Below are 18,801 nucleotides of genomic sequence, written 5' to 3'. Positions count from 1 at the left end.
GAAAAATAACCCACAAAATATTTGATTTAACTGCAGAAATAACAGGTTTTTTCTTTGTGCGTTTTTGTGCTGTTTTTGTGCCGGAGCTGTCGGACAGTCCACGGATGGTGCTGCGCTCTGACAGCAGCTCGGTGCATCATTTTTGGGATTCCTTTGCTTGCCGGTGGACGACATTGAATAGCGGTAACGTGATGTGGTGCATGAGCAGAATGATTTAGGCTTGTTGTGTTCAGTGGAATAGATTGGTGCAAAAACAATCTCATTTATTTTGTTTTTTGGGCCCAGGAGCACAAGTGGCCTGGACTTGGGAGGACCGATGGACTCGATGCTGAGAAGGGTCAGCTTTAAATTCTGATTACAAGGTTAATCAGAATTTACAATAATTTTGATTTATTTTTTTTGGAAATTGTAGATTAATAACGGAGACAAAATATACTAAAAATAACCTTCAACTGGGCTGAATATAACAACAGACCCAGCCTCAATAATCAATGATAACAACAACAACAGTCACCACCCATTCTAGTGAAGCTAGACAGACAGACTGACTTCAACATTTATCCGTATTTCTAATTTGAAATATATTACATTTAAATTTTAAAAATATATTTCAACAGATTGAAATATAACTTAATATTTGTGTGTGTGTATAAGTCACTTTCTTTTTCATTTGGAGTTAAAGGTGAATCTTAAGTTATTTTTTTATTTTTTTAATTAAGTAAGATATTAGTTTCATCTTCTCCTTGTTTTACATGTGAGGAAATCTCTCTCTCAGCTCAACCTTAAGACAAGTATCTAATCCCTCAAGGACATCACACATTTGGAGACCTTTCAGGTTTGACGGATAACCTGGACACAAGTGACAAACGGCACCTTTGACCAAGTTAAACCCATCAGAGGCTTTTACTAGCCCTAACAACCAGCAACCATGTTCAGCTGGCTCGGGACCGACGACCGGAGGAAGAAGGATCCAGAAGTCTTTCAGACCGTCAGTGACGGACTGAAGAAGCTCTACAAAACCAAACTCCTGCCGCTGGAGGAGAGCTACAAGTTCCACGAGTTCCACTCCCCGGCTCTGGAGGATGCAGACTTCGACAACAAGCCAATGGTCTTACTGGTGGGACAGTACTCCACCGGCAAGACCAGCTTCATACGGTGAGGAAAGACACACACAGACAAACACACACAAATATGAAGATGTTCACATACAGGGGGAATCACACACAAACACATGAGGCCAGACAGAAAGATAGAGAGGGAGAGGTGGACACACCCAAACTGACTTCTCCCTGAAGAAAGTTTGTCAAGAGCGAGGAATGAGTTCATGTGAAAACAAAACATAAAGAGTAATATGAAAGACCAATATGAAAGACCGGTCATCACACACACACACACACACACACACACACACACACACACACACACACACACACACACATAAACACATAAACACTCACAGCCGAACTGCTAGTGGTCACACCTCTGCAAACTTTGTTTAATCCATTAAATATTTATATGACAGCCAACATAATAAACACAGACATGCCAACTTCATGGCACTGCTGCCCAACCTGTGTGTGTGTATATATCCATGTTTTATGTGAGTGAGTGTGTGTGTGTGTATGTATTAGACTCACAGATGGACAAGTTTCACATCAGGGTTTTTCCTTGGGACCTATTTTAGAAAACATCTGGTGGAGATTAGAATAAGCCCTGCAAATTTAACAAAATCATGTTGTTTTAGCCAAGAATTAAGCCAAAGCAGCGTTTTCTTGCTTATAACTAACTTAGTTACTCTTCATTACCGTGACAGACATCATGTCAGACCTGCTATACGTCCATCAAGGATAGTCTCATCAGTCATTTTAAGACATTTTGGATAAGAGTAGCAAATACACGCCTATCTTATCTTAAATTCAGATTAAGTATAAGCTTCTTTAGTATGAAAATAATGCTCCATAGTCAGAGTTGTGTGATCTGGAGTATCTCTGGTATTTGTATATGTGTGACAGTGGGGGATATTAGCAGCCGGGTGTGTTGGGCCTCTTTGAACTGCAGGTCTGCTACTAACGACTCGCCCCTCTTACACACACACACACACACACACACACACACACACACACACACACACACACACACACACACACACACACACACACACACACACACACACTTGCAGAGCATAGTGGGTAATTAGTGGGGTAAGCCTTTTAAAGCCAGAGAGAGAGGATGCTGTTAGTGACTTCCTGCTATAAGACAGCACAGAGCAGACGTTCCTGCAGTGCTCTCTCTTCTTCCTCTTCTTCCTCTCCCTTACAATCCCCCCCTTTTTTTGTTACTCTTTCCCCCGATGACAACACCCTCATATTCCCCCCGCACCACGGACATTGTAACGGCAAGATGCAGAATGCACAAACTGCTGAGTAACTCCTCTGTCAGCTTTCTCTTACATTTCATATTATCAGCGAGTCTGGATGTGGGAGCAGTGCAGGTTTTTTGAAACGTTGCAAGGAAGAGTTACAATAATGATGTTTAGTTACATCACATTTGGCTTTATGGGAATTTAAAAAGTCTTAAAATGTGCATGAATCTCTGTCTGGCAGCTAAAAAGGAAGAGAAGATGAATGGAGGTGTTAGTGAAGGGTCATGTAATCGTTCTTTGGCGGTTATTCAGAGGTCAGTAATTTGAGCCTGGCTTCATTTTAGGGCTTTTTTTTTTTTCACCTAAGTCTTTAAAAAGCAATGTATCCCCAGATTCAAAGGGTTCCTTTAAGGTTTTTTAAATGCTTCAAACCTCTTAAACTTTAACGCTGAGGGTTAGAGAAGTCTGGGAAATTTCAGTTTTATCTCGCTGACAGCACACTGTGCAGAATGTGAGAGATTAAATGGTGCGACGTGTGAGCTGACAAGTGAATTGCACCCACATGCATTCGTTATGTTCGTGATATGGAACATAGAGTCTGCTAGATGCACACGCATTGCACAACCTCCCCACAGACAGATGCACTACACAGACTCATGTGCAGAGGGATGGCTCCACCAGGCACTGCTGACTCCTCTGTCAAGGTGTGTGTGTGTGTGTGTGTGTGGAGAAGACATATAAGCTAACCATCCTTACATCTGGCAGCAGTTAAAATGCAAACACATCCCACACACATTCAATTTATGGTCCTTTTTTCTTTTAGCTGTAAATCTTTTGCCTAAATCTCCTCTTTATGACCCGCGGTCGGTCACATTGTGAAACTCAACAGAAACACACTGATCCTTATTTGCAACATGTGTGATGTCACCGAATTAACAGATAGGGAGACGCGACCCCTTCACACCTAAAACCCTGTGAGATGTAAGTTAGCTGTGTTGCCGTAGCAACAGTAAGAGATGAGGTCAAAAAGGTTGTATCAGCTGTAAGTTAAACATAAAAACCCTTTTGCAGCAAAACACAAAATTTGAGTTGTTTTTTATGGGTCTTCTGAAAAATGTTCCCAGTCAAAACCATACATGCATAAAAACTTTGATTTATGGCTGTTTTTCTCTTGACATTTTTCACCTCATTCATCACCAGAAAGCAAAACAAGCGTCTAGCAAGCTGCTATGTTTCTTCTTGTCGGTGCCGGTAGATCTCAACCAAATTCTTGTACAGATTCATCTTCATATTTCAGTCTTAATATCCTTATTTTAGCCTTATTAAGAAACTCCAAAACTAGTTTAAACGTATTTGTCGTATTTTTTTAAGGTATTTGTCTTTTAAGAAAACTTAAGTGAATCCAAGATTTACAGCTGTGGTTGATTGCTATGCCTTCCTCTTTATTATTATGTTCACTTTTATCAGAATGCAGCAGGTCAGTCTCGCAGTGTGATGCTGTCATCGCCACTACTGATAGTAGTCACCATGCTCTTGTTATTGATACCTCACTATCTCTCCATCTTTGTCTGAACCAACCACTAAACAACAACAACAACAACAACAATAAACCTAAACCAAACTCACTGCTGCTGAGTTTATTCTCATGAAGCCAACAAGGATGTAAAAAATCCCCTAATCTTTGTTCCAGCAGCTTCTAATTCAAGGCAGATCTGTTTTTTGGTGATCTTTTGAATTTATTTTAAGCATCCAGAGACTGCAGCTAATCTAGTTAGAGCATGCATATGTAGCACACATCTGTCCTGCTGTTTGTAGGTATTCAGTCAAAGATAGAACTGAAAAGATAGAACTGATATGAGGCCAAGTGGAGAATTACCCCTTATTGACTCAGTAACACATGGTTGGAGAAAGTTTATGCATTCCCTATCATGAATTATTTATTTATTTATGGTAACATCATTTTCTTCCTAGACATTTACTTAAAAAAGTGGATGTTAATGTCTTATAAAGTCCTATTAATGTGACTTTACAGTAGCTAGCTGCCCGATGCCCTCTACACTATTGCTCTCTGACTCAGATAGCATCTTCTGAAAGGATTGTTTAACCAAAAAGAACATCTTGTCTCTCGCCTTGTTTTGTGTAATTCTATATCCCACTATCTCACCTACAGCTACCTGTTGGAGCAGGATTTTCCCGGCATGCGGATCGGCCCCGAACCCACCACGGATTCCTTCATCGCGGTGATGCACGGCGACACCGAGGGAGTCATCCCCGGCAACGCTTTGGTGGTTGACCCCAAGAAGCCCTTCAGAAAGCTGAACGCATTTGGAAACGCATTCCTCAACAGGTAAAAGGAACTTGCAACCTTTTTTCTTTTTTTCTTTTGCCAAAGTGCTAAGATGACATGCGCCGATGGCAGATGCTGTCAGATATCTGTGAAGTGTGTGTGTGTGTGTGTGTGTGTGTGTGTGTACTGAAAACACAAAGTGGTATGCCAAGGTGAAGTGTGTGTGTGGACATTCATGGGGGAAAAGAGTGGAGAAGAAAGGGAGAGTGAGAATCCACACCACTGCTCTACATTCCTGTGTGATTGAATTTCCCTCTGCTCACTGGTCCGGCCTTTCGTATTTGAATGGCTCTCTTCGTATTTGAATGGTGTGTGTGTGTGTGTGTGTGTGTGTGTGTGTGTGTGTGTGTGTGTGTGTGTGTGTGTGTGTGTGTGTGTGTGTGTGTGTGTGTGTGTGTGTGTGTGTGAGAGAGAGAGAGAGTCATCTGTGCAGAGTCATCCTTCTGGAAAAGGAAAAGTGCCAAATAGTGTTTACTCTTGCGGTGGGGTCCTCGATGTGAGGGCTGAAAGTAGACAGATGAAATGCTGACTGTCAGAGGGGATTAGAGGAGTTCACAGTGAGGACGACCGCTAACCTGTTAGTATTTATCCAGCTGGAGACGCAGAGATAGAGGAGAACATGGGGGGGAGAGGGGGGGGGGAGGTGGAAGTCTGGTGCGCGACGATGTTTGTTGTTAAAACGTTTTTACACTTCTGTCCGGTTTCTTGTAACTCTCTTCTTTTCTCTCCTCTCGTCTCCTCTCTCCTCATCTCCTCTTCTTCTCTTCCCATCTCCCTCCCCTTCTTCTCTCCTCTTCCCCTTTTCTTCAATCCTTTTTACTCTCTCCTCTCCTCTTCTCTTCTTCTCTTCCCATCTCCTCTCTCCTCTTCTTCTCTTCCCCTCTCCTCTTCTTCTCTCCATTTTCTTCTCTCCTCTTCTCCTCTTCTTCTTCTCTCCTCTCCTCCCCCCTCTCCTATCTCCCCATCTCCTCTTCTTCTCTTCCACTCTACTCTTCTTCTCTCCATTTTATTCTCTCCTCTTCTCCTCTTCTTCTTCTCTTCCCCTCTCCTCCCCCCTCTCCTATCTCCCCATCTCCTCTTCTTCTCTTCCCATCTCCTCTCTCCTCATCTCCTCTTCTTCTCTACTCCTCTTCTCTTCTCCTCTTCTTCTCTCCTTTTACTCTCTCCTCTTCTCGTCTTCTCCTCCTCTCCTCTTCTCCTCCTCTTCTCCTCTCCTCTCATCTCTCAATGTGTGTGTGTGTGTGTGTGTCTTAGGTTTGTGTGTGCCCAGCTGCCTAACCCGGTGCTGGAGAGCATCAGTGTGATTGACACTCCAGGGATTCTGTCAGGAGAGAAACAGAGAATCAGTCGAGGTAAGACTCCGTTTATTTATTTGTATATTAAATCTTCCTCTGTTTATGTTAATGAGTGTGAATGTGTGTGAGCGTTCGTTCACTGCAGCCCCCGAGTCCCGGCTGAACTCTGAACTACGATGTCAGCATTTCCTTTTGGATGTGTGTGTTTATTTTAGCTTTTAGCTATCAGGAGGATTACGCTTCACTCATTTCAAAGAACAGGAAGCGCAACGAAAAGATGAGCTTTGAATGTGCTCTCTGTCTCTCTCTCACAACACACACACACACACACACACACACACACACACACACACACACACACACACACACACACACACACACACACACACACACACACACACACACATGCATGCACACTGCTCAGATTTAACATTTTGAACACTGTAGAGTTCAGTACTGGTTTTAAAAGGTTAAGAAAATATGATTGACATTTGCTTGTCTGTGCATTACACTTTTATAGTCACCAACCTGAGCTGCACGTTTAAGAGGACTTACAGTAGGTACATATGATTTAGCTTTGGCTCGGAGAGAGAATTCAGTATTTCCGGGAACTATTTTTAAAAAGTTATTGCTGTGAAAATATACAACCAGAGGACCATAAAAACATTCTAGGGACCGCTAGATTTTCCTTTGTTAACATTTCGTTCCTTTTCTCAGTTTTACTGTGACGAGTCTACAACATACTTTCATTGAGAAAAACAATACTTGGTATTGTATGTTATTTGTCGCAGGCAGCTCTATATATCATTTGCACAATTTGGAAAAACCCCAGAAACACTTAAAATAACAATAATTAATGTTAAAAGAAATTACAAAAATCACTTGAGTGTCTTGGGAACAATTCAAAAGAGAAACCCGAAACCAGAGGAAGGTCACTGACTGTGATGCAGGTGTGCATTTAGTGCATTGAGAGAGGGAAATACAGATGTTTTCTACGACTTGTAACAAATGTTCCGAGCTAGCAACTTCATATAAATCAGAAGATAGAAAAAATATAATATTTTGCAACTTAAGGGCCAATTGAAATTAATGTAAAAAAGAGTGTCACATGGCCTTTTAATTTAATGACATTCTTTCTTGATGTATCGCATCTATTTACCCAAAACCCATTCCTGTCAATTTGATTATTCACTGGCGCTTATCTCTTGACAAGCAGGTCAGCTCATGGTCATTTTCTAAAACTGAACTTCTTTAAAGTAAAACACAACGAAAATTGAAAGATGAAGATAAGATAAGATTATCCTTTATTAGTCCCGCAGCGGGGAAATTTGCAAAATATTCAAATAGAGCTGTATGATTCTTAGTTAAAATTGAGTGGACCAGCAGTGGACAGATCCGAGCCGTGGTGTTGAACTGAAAGCAGAGACGACACTCTGAAGAGAAGTTTAGGTTTGAAAGGCTTACAGGAATTCCTCGGGTCTTTCTTACAGTTTGATATGTGTTCATGGCTGGCATTCCCAGAGCTCAATGCTGGTATCGCCATACCAACGATTAACATACAACAAAAGAGCTGTGATAATGAAAGACGGCTATAATTTAGACTTCTCCCACATTCACAGACTCTTTCTTACACTGTGCATCTCTGAATTCTCCCTCTGCTCCTCTCTCTGTCCTTTCTTTCTCCTGGTTTGTACTTTAGTGTACATTTTGTTCTGTTTGAAGGTTTCTTATTCTACCAGCTCTATTAGCTGTAACGACGGTGCATTAATCATTGAGTGCTGACAGTATCACAAAGAAAGAAGGTTTTGTATGTTGTATGTATGCACTGATATCGGATATCGGGCCGATACTGACTCGAATAGCTGGATTGGGTATCTGTGACAGTGGGGCCGATCTATTCAAATCAATTCTATGTTAAGATACTTTATACATTATATTTGCTGGAATTTTAATTCCTGTTTTAAGTTTTTACCAATCTGTTGCTGCATTAAAAAGGTTAACACTTGAATTCAAATTTCTGTTCATTTTGAAAAGATTTTTACCAAATTGTTAGCGTACGATTTATTTTCCTAACAATAAATTAAATCAATTTACATCAATTAAATTTTTTTCTTAGCGCTACGTAATTTGTACGGCCACTCTGAGCGCTTCTAGTTGAAAATCACTGATCTTTTTCAGAAAAACACGGGTGACTTCACTGTAGAACATGGAGGAGAAGCTTGTTTTGGTTGGGTCCGTCCATCCTGAGCATTATATGTCAGACAGATCCCATCATAACAAAGACCCAAAAAGCCCATTTGTGGGAGTACATCAGCTAGGCGGACACAGATTGTTGCTGGAGCGGTGACAAGCTTATCTAGCTTCCTGCGGTTGGTGCTCACGGTGAAAAGACAAAGTCAAACAAATAAACAATGAAAAGCAAATCGGCAATGCTAGTCAATCATACAACCGGGGTTAGAGTGGTGACATATTGTCAAGATATTGTTGTTATTGAAACATAAAAAAAACACTTGGGTGAAGCGCTCCCAAGACCCTGCTGGTGCTTTTTTGCCAAAAAAAGACGCTATGTGGACACAGGCCATTGTTTCATCCCTAGTATGTTAAACGATTTAACAACAGAAATGATATATAGGTGTGCTGGCATTCATGATCGATTCTACAGCTGAACACTAAATATGTTGTGTTGTAATGATGCTTTTTATCAATACACAACACTGTAAAAGTATCAATAGAGTTGTAGTTGGTCATAAACGGTCTTGACTGCATGTAGAGCGGATTCTGGTCCAGTAGGATTTACCTGCACTCAAAACAGTTCAGGCGTTAAGGCCATGAAAGGCATCAATATCATTATTTTTTTATCATAATGCAATGATTTTGCATGCTTTGATTATGAGGTTTTTTTCATGCAATTTGTGGTTGTTTTCCTACCATGGAGGCAGTTTTTCTGTTGTTTCTAAAACTTTGTGCATGGCCAGGATCTGAAATTCATGTGTTGACTTGATAAAATACAAATATACTTGAGGTTAAAAAGGCTTAGTAAGAACAAGGAACATGTTCTGGTCATTGAGTTCAGCTCATGACTTCATAGCAGGGTTGGGTCTGGATTAATGTTTGTCATGAGAACGTTCCTGTCTGCAGCTTTTCTGTGGAGAACAAACAGAGAGTGAACTCAGTCAGCACCAACTGGTTTCAGATTTTATTCACATTTAGAAAAGAAGTTTAATAGAAGCAGACCCACAGATCAGCTCTGCTCTACTTTCTATTTGTCCGGTCAAAGTGTCCCGTGAATGTGTTGTCAAACCAAATAAACAGCACAGTGACGTGTGACCCTGATGTTTTCATATAAAAAAATAAATACAGGTTAAACTCAACGTCTGCTGAGTCAGCACAGCTGTGTTTTCTGTGGTGACAGAGTGTGTGTTAGTGTGTATGGTGGAGCGTTTGTTTGTGTGTGTTCTTTTTCTTTTCATCCAATCCATCCAATTTTTTGCATGTCATGTTTTCATGTTTCATCTGTATGTTTTATGTCTCTTCATTAGTTTTTTTTCATCGTGTTGTCATCAATGTCTGTATTTATTTATTTGTGTGTGTGTGTGTGTGTGTGTGTCCAGAAGAGGAGGCGGGCTATAGCTGCCTACATAGATGTCTTTATGGAGGTATTGTAGATAATAAACATGGGCATCAACCAGCTACAAAAAAGGCTTCTAAAAGTGATATTTTAAGAATTTATGGACTGCCACATATTCTTCACCAGACTCTTGTCACATGGTTTTGGGGAAAATATATATATTTAATCAAAGTTTGTTTAAGTTAGCTTGTAAGCAAGCCAATTTGATATTTTATACAGATTAGTCATATGTGCCTGGCTTAAAACATACTAACATTTTGTTAAGAAACAAATGTCTTTTATTGCACCATGGATAGGACAGATGTTTTTTTCGTGAACATTCTTTTTATGAAAAACAATATGTTAAAAAAGATCTGTATAAATAAATAACAAAAAATAGCACAATTGTGTGAATCTGTTCTTTCTCACATGATAATTCCTGTATTTTTTTAAATTAGAGTCTTGTCTACCATGATAACGAGCTAGACAGCTTTTTCTCAGTCATTCGTGATGATATTCCTGATTATCTTTATCAAAAGTTGAGCTTCAGAGTTCAGTCTTTTTTTCCCCACATCATGTGAAAAGTGCTTCCTGTGAAGAATGATCCACTAAAATCAAAAATCAAAATATCAAGTCATCTCTCTTTCTCTCTTTCTTAATCCTCTGTCTCCTCTCAGCTGTGCTCATGTAGGGCAGAAAAACACAGCTAAAACTAATTTACATCTTTTACATACGTATTGCTACAGCTGCTAAACCTTTGCTCATATCCCAGTGAGGAATTATTGAACACTCAACAACACCGTTTTTTAATAAATGCTGGTAAAGGAGTCTTTGAGGCATCACGTTAGCATTAACGCTAGACTTAATATACCTACATATATACACATAGCCATTGTGGAAATCATTTAACCTTGACTATTAACTATTCCTCTTCTGGGAGGAGCAGCAGTAAGATAAGATAAGATAAGATAATCCTTTATTAGTCCCGCAGCGGAGACATTTGCAGGACAGTAGTGCAGCCACAGTAGCAATAGCATCAGTTCATTGAGTATGTATAAAGTGGGATTTTTACCTCAGCTATGTCTTTATAGTGAAGCTGCCTCCATGTGAGGATGGAGGTCTGACCAGTGTGTTCACATTCACTGTATTAACAAAAAGCTTCTTACTATCAATTGAGAGCAAACGCCTTCTAGTTGCTCTCCCATAATCTCAGCGGTAAGAGAATCACCATTGACTCTGCATCTCTTATGTGTATTTCAGTGTTGTTTGGAAACTCAAGATCACTAATCCTTCGTTCTGTCCTTTTGTTCTTTGTTCTCCTCTCATATCCTGTGGAATTTCTCCATGCAAGCGTCTGTTTTGTCCTTGAGTAGGATAGAAAGTCAGAGGAGGCAGTGATGTATTCCTGCTGACAGACTTCATCATTGATTCATTTATTCATGCATTAGGGAGACGGTAACCCATTCATTCACTCATTTGTGCATTAATTACCGCCATGGTTGCATTTTAAACAAAAATATCGGAGCCAAATAAGACAATAAAATATCATTGTTTTTTCTCTCATTATCTCTCCACTTAGTTGAGCCCTGGCACGACCACCTCCATCTGTAAACAGACATTCTTTTCTCTCAGCATGTTGTAATTTGGGCGTCCTTCGTATTTCCTATGACCTGAAGCCATTGTAATAGTTTCTTCTTGGGAAAAAAATTGCAACGTCACAGCTGTTGTTCATGACTCAGGTCATAGATTATACACAGTGTTTATCATCTACATAAAAACTCAGTGGACTGAACTGTTCTTCAAAAGTAGCATGAATTCAAATGCCTCTCTTAGATGCTGTTTTGACACCGGTATGGGATGAGATCAAAGAAACAGGAAGTCAAAAGGATACCCAATGAATTAACTCTTTTTCTCACAAGTCTCTTTTCTTTTTTTTACCTAAACTTTCCCGTCCCTCCTGATTTTAATCCTAATGTCTGTTTTAAATCCTCCTCCTCCTCTCAGGCTATGACTTTGCGGCTGTGTTGGAGTGGTTTGCAGAGCGAGTGGACAGGATCATATTACTGTTTGATGCCCACAAACTGGACATCTCCGATGAGTTCTCAGATGTGATAAAAGCCCTGAAGAACCATGAAGACAAGATCAGGTACTGCAGGGTTTACTTTGACCTACAGATATATCCAGTTCTACACAAAAAGAGTAAAAAAACAGTTGCTCTCTTTCCACATTTATATCAGTTGGTCTTTGCTTTCAGTCAACATCAACACTGTTCTCTCTTGTTGTGTTTTTGCAGGGTTGTGCTGAACAAAGCTGACCAGATAGAGACCCAGCAGTTGATGAGAGTGTACGGTGCCCTGATGTGGTCACTGGGGAAAATAGTCAACACTCCTGAGGTAAAGTATACAGGAAGAGTTTGGGTTTAAAGCTGTCCACTATCTTGTCTGGTGTTTGTTACAGGACTATCCAAAGTTGTTCAAAAGCTCAGGGCCTGGGTGAAGTTAAGATAGGCCTTGATAGAAACCTTGGTGCACTTGATGCTGACTAAAATGATGAATGGAAATGCAGGTTGAAGATACCTGAACACTGGGACCACAGCTCCTTTGGTTTCAACAAACAGTGATCTTCCTGAGGCTTGAGGTTGTGGATTTATGCCTCGATTTAATCTACATATCACAATACTTTTTAAAATGATTGAATATTGTATAATCTGTGTTTTCTGAACTATTTTTCTGGAGACCTCATTTTTAAATATCAACCCAATTCACAAAAGGTCTTCACTATAAATCGCGAGAAGAGCAAATTTGTACGTAAATTAACCTTCATGACCATTTTTAAGGCCATTTCTGCATTACTTTATATTATCTTGAATAAACCAGCCATTTCAAAGAAGTATATGTTTGATAAATCACAACTTTGTTTGATGCAATTGTTATTGAAAACATATACACATGTAAAATACCTTATATATGAGACCAGATTAATTAATTTATGTGGAGTTATCAGCTATCTCATTTGTTTCATTTACAAACAGAATGTACGCTTTCCTTTCATATTAGTTTAAATGTGTATAATTAGGCTACAATTATCAGAACAATACGAACAATCAAGCTTAAAGTTAACTGCAGATATAAATGTTAAAAGACGATGGAAGAATGTCTGAAATATTAATTGGCGACTGGGAATGACTGATATATACAATAATGTGTATTATTAGTTGTTTACCTACAAACTGATCAATGAGGTAGCTTTCTCGTTGCCTTTAAGAGTCAATAATGAAATGCTTCTATCTGGATTGTTCCTTTTATGTCTTGTTGATTTTCTGTCTGTCTCCCCTCACTGACAGGTGATCCGCGTCTACATCGGGTCGTTTTGGTCCCACCCTCTGTTGATTCCAGACAACAGGAAGCTGTTCGAGGCCGAGGAGCAGGATTTATTTAAGGACATTCAGTCTTTGCCGAGAAACGCGGCGCTCAGAAAGCTCAACGATCTGATCAAGAGGGCAAGACTAGCCAAGGTAAGGCACGAATGAAAGGACACTCAGTGATGGAGAATCTGCTTAAGGCACAGATGTAGCTAACAGCAGCGAGAGGTGATTCTTTATCTTCGGATGTTATTTGACGTATGTATATTTTAAGCACGTGTGTATGTGTGCGTGTTTCTTATTTATTCCACTCGTCACTCACTCGCTCCACCCGCCCCGTCCAGCTGTTAACCTTGACAGAAAAAAAAACTTGTCACTGTCATAAATAGAACATGACAAGCGTGACCATTCTCCTCTGAGTTAATTGTTTCCTGTTTCCTAACGGCACAGGAAGCCAGGTATGAGAGGCGACATGCCACTGACCGTTGTGGTTTTGTAGAAACGCAGAGGATGCACGAACTCAATCACACACGCACGCACACAGATTTATCAAACCGAGAGTTGAGCGCAGTTTTCCTGTCTGACAGCTGATAGACTGTGTGTGTGTGTGTGTATGTGTGAGTATTGTGATGAGCTTCAAGGACACAAGGTGGATTCAGGGAAACGCAAACACACTTATCACCACGGCAACATAACAAAAAACTTGTTTTTTTCCATAATTGATATGCTTTACTGTATGAGTAATCTGGTTAATGGAGTGTTAAGTGTTCCAAACTCCAGGGTTGCAACAGTCTGTGGCTTATAATGTTTGTGTTTATTAGAATTAGTTAGTTTATTTTTCATAAGGGTCATGACAGTGGAGGTTGAGGATGGGACAGTGATTAAAGCAAATATGAGTCAAATTGTTAATGACTTTGCCCTAGTTGATTTAATGATAGTCTTTAGAAATGTTCGGAGCTGGAAGAACAACAGATTTTGCATCTGCGAAAAGAGCTTTTTTGGTCAATATAGCACATAATTCCTACAATCTACTACATTTATCGTCAAGATAAAAGTTGGAATTTTCCCAAAAGGGATTATGACTTTAAATACTACAACTTTTAAGAAGCTGACTTGCTGTCCGAATAAATTTGCCGTTGAGTAAATGAGCTTTCCCTCTCACAATGCAGGTCCATGCCTACATCATCAGCGCCCTGAAGAAAGAGATGCCCACTGTGTTCGGGAAGGAGAACAAGAAGAAAGAACTGATCGGCACTCTCGGAGATATTTATAAACGCATCGAACGAGAGCATCAGATATCACCTGGAGATTTCCCTAATCTGAAGAAGATGCAGGTAAACGGTGGGAGAGCGGTGTAGATTCATAGATAGAGGGATTAGAAGGATCAGATCTAAACTTGTTATGTGGTTGTTTTCTGTTTTCTCTCCTTCAGGACCAACTCCAATCTCAAGATCTCAACAAATTCCAGCCTCTGAAACCCAAACTCCTGGAGGCGGTGGATGACATGCTGGCCCATGACATCGCTGGCTTAATGGTGCTGGTGCGCCAAGAGGAAAACCAGCGTCCTAACCCGGTGGTGAAGGGCGGTGCATTCGACGGCACGACGGACGGCCCGTTTGGCCACGGGTACGGCGAAGGAGCCGGCGAAGGCATCGACGAGGCGGAGTGGGTCGTCGCTCGAGACAAACCTGCCTACGACGAGATTTTCTACACATTGTCTCCCGTCAACGGGAAGGTGACCGGAGCCAACGCCAAGAGGGAGATGGTGAAGTCGAAACTGCCCAACACGGTGCTGGGAAAGATCTGGAAGCTGGCAGACATCGATAAGGATGGGATGCTTGACGATGAGGAGTTTGCGTTGGCCAATCACCTGATAAAGGTGAAACTGGAGGGACATGAACTGCCGTCGGAGCTGCCTGCACACCTGGTTCCTCCTTCCAAGAGAAAAATAACTGAGTAAATGTAAGATTACATCATCCCCTGCCCCTGAAAACCTGTAAGTAGACCTACCCCGATTAAAATAGGAATATTCCTGTAGCATTATAGCAAAACAATAGATCACATCTCCAACTCCTAATCCTGCTCTATTGCTCTCATCCCAACATTTGCAGCCTTTCCTAAGCTTCAAGAGGCAAATATTACAACAAAAAATTCAGTTACATTCAATTGAATATATAGAAAGATGATTAATGCTAATATACTGTTAGCATGTGGATTAAAATGATACATTTTTGCAGTGCTGAAATAGCTTTTACCAGCGAAGGAAATCTTTATGAAAACCAGTGTCCTCTTTTTCTATTTTAGGGTGAGATTTTGGGAGTTGCTAGGTAGGACAGGTGTTAAGAGATGTTAGGACAACTGATGAGGTTATTAGTAAAGAAAAGCAAGTAAAAAAAAATCTAAAACAAGAAACACTGGAATATAAGAGAATGTAAGTTGATCCAAACTACTGGAAGAAAATGGGAGAGATGTGACAATGTGAAGACAAAAGGAAAGAGATATGATTGGAAGGATCATTCTGGGAGAAGGAATATTGGGATATAGAAATGCTGAATATTATTGTATAGTTATCTTTAATCAATAGAGTAAACGTGTGTTTGACTGCAGTATCCCTCACTAAAACATGTCACAGTATCTCAAGATCCTGCGTGACTTTCGGCCTCCCGGCACCACTGACTATTCTGGCTTTTGTTTCAAGGCGACATATTAAAATGGCTTCAAAGATTTCCTGTCATGTCGCTTGAGAATACACACAAACCAATGGGTAGAAGCACACACACACACACACACACACACACACACACACACACACACACACACACACACACACACACACACACACACACACACACACACACACACACAAATGAACACGATTCTGGTTGTATGATTTGTAACGAGGATTGTAACACCTCAAATTATTATATAAAAGAAAATGCAAAACATCCACTTTTGAAAAATGTTCAAATGTGATACGCAGATGTTGATATTTGTATTAAAGACATCACCATCATTTACTGTAGCACCTGGATTGACTTACTGCAATGAATGTTTCTCTAATGGGAATCAATAACGGGGAAAAATAAGAATAAGTGGTTTGTCTCTTTCATGATTTATAGATTATTCTAAAAATCATTAACATGTTTGGAAATACTGTGACTATAATATGGACCTATACAACGGGATGTTGTTTGGAGTGTGAAGACATTCTCAGTATAAATGTATTTTAGGGACTTTGAATGTTGAATGTGCTCACATTCACCTCCTGTATGTATGCATACGACCACATGTATCAGTGTTATTATTTGTACCGTATATGTATTAAGTCTTAAGCATCTCACAGGATACTGAGTTGGGAGTATTCCAGTGGGTTGTTAATTAAAAATGGATGAATCAGTTGTTGTTCACCTTGTGAAAGTGATTTAATCTTAACATAACATGGCAGTCCAGAGAGTGAAAGCACAGCTGTTTGCTTCTTTTGTGATGATAACAAAACACTAATCAACACATTTTTTTGAATGAAAATTTGGCTTTTAAATTCACATGTTTAAATTGTTTCCATGTAATAAATGTAATCGGATTAACTGCAGCGATATGCCAGTATGTATGTATATATACTTCACGTAAGGACTTTGATTGTGGTTTGACAACGGTGAGAATCTTGACAATAACATGAAACAACAAACAAGCTAAATTTGGGTTCCCATGTGATAAGAAAGTGTGTTTTTTTTTTGGGGGGGGAGTGAGACAGCGTTTGAGCTACAGAATTGACTTAACTGATTCCCCGTGTGCATCTGTGTGCTGTTACTGTGAATCTGCTGTAACATAATAAGACTGTTTGCATTCCATGAACACAGATTGGGAAAATCATCCACATCATCTCAGGCGCCGTATGCATCACTTGCTCTCATTTCACAGACGAGCCAGATCAGATCAACAGAGTAAATATAAAAAAGGATAACTTGTTGAATGTGGATTCTCTGCAAAACAAAGTCCTTGGAATTCACAAGTTGTTTTCATACCGTGACAGATTGCAACATGAAGTCCTGAATACTGGTAAATACACTTAAGTGGAAACACTGGCGTAATTTCTTTAACTTTTTTCTTTTTGAAGATGGTCATGCATTGCTAAATCTGTACTTCACTGCTTTTCTCTCGACAGTCAAAAAGTGTAATAAAAATTAATTTACTCTACTTATTTGCCTTGTTTTTGTTTGGAGCAATCAGAGTTGTGAGTGGCTATATTGTAAGTTAAAAAAAAAAATCTTTAATATATAAAGCTGACTTCCTTTAACCTGTTTAGCCGCGAGAAAATCATATGCTACAGAAAAAAGTGCATTTTCATGCATTAAATTGTGAGAAAAATAAGACCCAATCTGTAAACGGTTAAATAGATCTCCAAGATTATATATTGAGAGTTTGCCTTTCCCACACTTATATAATGATAACTTGTCTGACAAACAAAAATACTAACTCATAAAGCAGGAAATAATGTTAATATTATAAAGTTTATTATTTCAAAATCACACTGGAGGCATTAACTGTCTGAAATAATGAGATTCACATTGGACATCTATACTGTTACCAGTTATGTATCGAGCAAATAAGTCCTAACATATGTGAAGGATGGTATTTTATTCTGCTATTAGACAAAGGTTGATGCCACCTACAGACTCTTTACAATGTGTCATAAAAGAGGAGGATAAGCAGAGGCAGATGAGTGAAAACTAAAAACAAGCAACAAAAACGTCACAATAGATCTGAGAGGAATTTAATAGGAAAGCTTTTTGTTAATTTCCAGGGTGTATCAGGGATGTGCACTCACGGGATTTATGAATTACAAAACTATGTGTTAAACTCTGAACTAATGGAAAACAGGCTGGAAGATGTTTGATGCAGAAGGAAGAGAAGTGAATTTCTTCATGTTAAACCTCAAGGGGTTCATTCTTATCTTGGATTAAGTTTAGGGAGGGTTTCCATCAATGTTACAGTAAGTCAATATGAAACATCTCTGCTATAACTAAAGTATGAATGCGTGCAATGGTCCTTTAGAATGTTCTGTTTTCTGTATTTACACGCGGGTCAGATGTCCATGTTATTATCAAGAGTCACTGACATTGACCACAACGTGACATGAGCTAAAATAAAATGACAGGAAATGTTAGACATTACAATATTATCTAGGGATTCCATATGCATGCGTGTGTGTGTGTGTGTGTGTGTGTGTGTGTGTGTGTGTGTGTGTGTGTGTGTGTGTGTGTGTGTGTGTGTGTGTGTGTGTGGAAGGAAATCAGAGCATCCCCTCGGACTGTGAGACCCCTAAAACATATACAGATACACACACACCACAGGGAAGATGCAGCACTCTCTCCTCTCACACAGGAAGTTCTGTTCTTGTCTGCCATTTCCTGTCTGTCCCACCTTGACCCACACACACACACACACACACACACACACACACACACACACACACACACACACACACACACACACACACACACACACACACACACACACACACACACACACACACATCCTCTATCATATACATAAAGTTAATGTTTTTGTTGTAAGCAGATCAGTCTTGCAGGAGTCAACTTCATTTTTTGTATTAATTATTTTATTTCATCTTAAAGGGCCCTTGAGGGAAAGAATCCAGAGGAATTATAGTTTCTAAAGAAGATGGAACAGGTTTTAATGACACAAATAGTGAAAAACAAAGCAGTTGCTATGATTTAGTAACAATGGTGAATGACTGTTCAGGAACTGTCTCTGGATCATAAAACCAAAATAGAAAAAGGAAAAAGGAAAAATAGGAAAAAGTATTGA

The 18,801-nt window shown here is 39.7% G+C and overlaps 1 protein-coding gene across 1 annotated transcript; it reads left to right on the top strand.

The window, feature by feature from the left end:
* On the top strand, positions 1-17,166 carry ehd3 (EH-domain containing 3). Its single transcript, XM_054618176.1, has 9 exons — positions 1-183; positions 286-1,155; positions 4,533-4,709; positions 5,964-6,061; positions 11,616-11,757; positions 11,905-12,004; positions 12,955-13,125; positions 14,142-14,306; positions 14,405-17,166. The coding sequence occupies exons 2-9, from the start codon at positions 929-931 to the stop codon at positions 14,930-14,932; spliced, it is 1,608 nt and encodes a 535-aa protein (XP_054474151.1). The 5' UTR covers positions 1-183; positions 286-928; the 3' UTR covers positions 14,933-17,166.
* The last annotated feature ends 1,635 nt before the right edge of the window (positions 17,167-18,801 follow it).

The sequence above is a fragment of the Anoplopoma fimbria genome, chromosome 18 (assembly GCF_027596085.1).
Source record: "Anoplopoma fimbria isolate UVic2021 breed Golden Eagle Sablefish chromosome 18, Afim_UVic_2022, whole genome shotgun sequence".
In the NCBI taxonomy this organism is placed as follows: domain Eukaryota; kingdom Metazoa; phylum Chordata; class Actinopteri; order Perciformes; family Anoplopomatidae; genus Anoplopoma; species Anoplopoma fimbria.
This window is presented reverse-complemented; position numbering and strand designations above follow the sequence as displayed.

Coding starts and splice junctions, on each gene's coding strand:
- ehd3 (XM_054618176.1), top strand. CDS start 929: ATGTTCAGCTGGCTCGGGACCGACGACCGGAGGAAGAAGGATCCAGAA. Junction 13,126..14,141: donor AGAGGGCAAGACTAGCCAAG/GTAAGGCACGAA, acceptor CTCACAATGCAG/GTCCATGCCTACATCATCAG. Junction 14,307..14,404: donor CTAATCTGAAGAAGATGCAG/GTAAACGGTGGG, acceptor TCTCTCCTTCAG/GACCAACTCCAATCTCAAGA.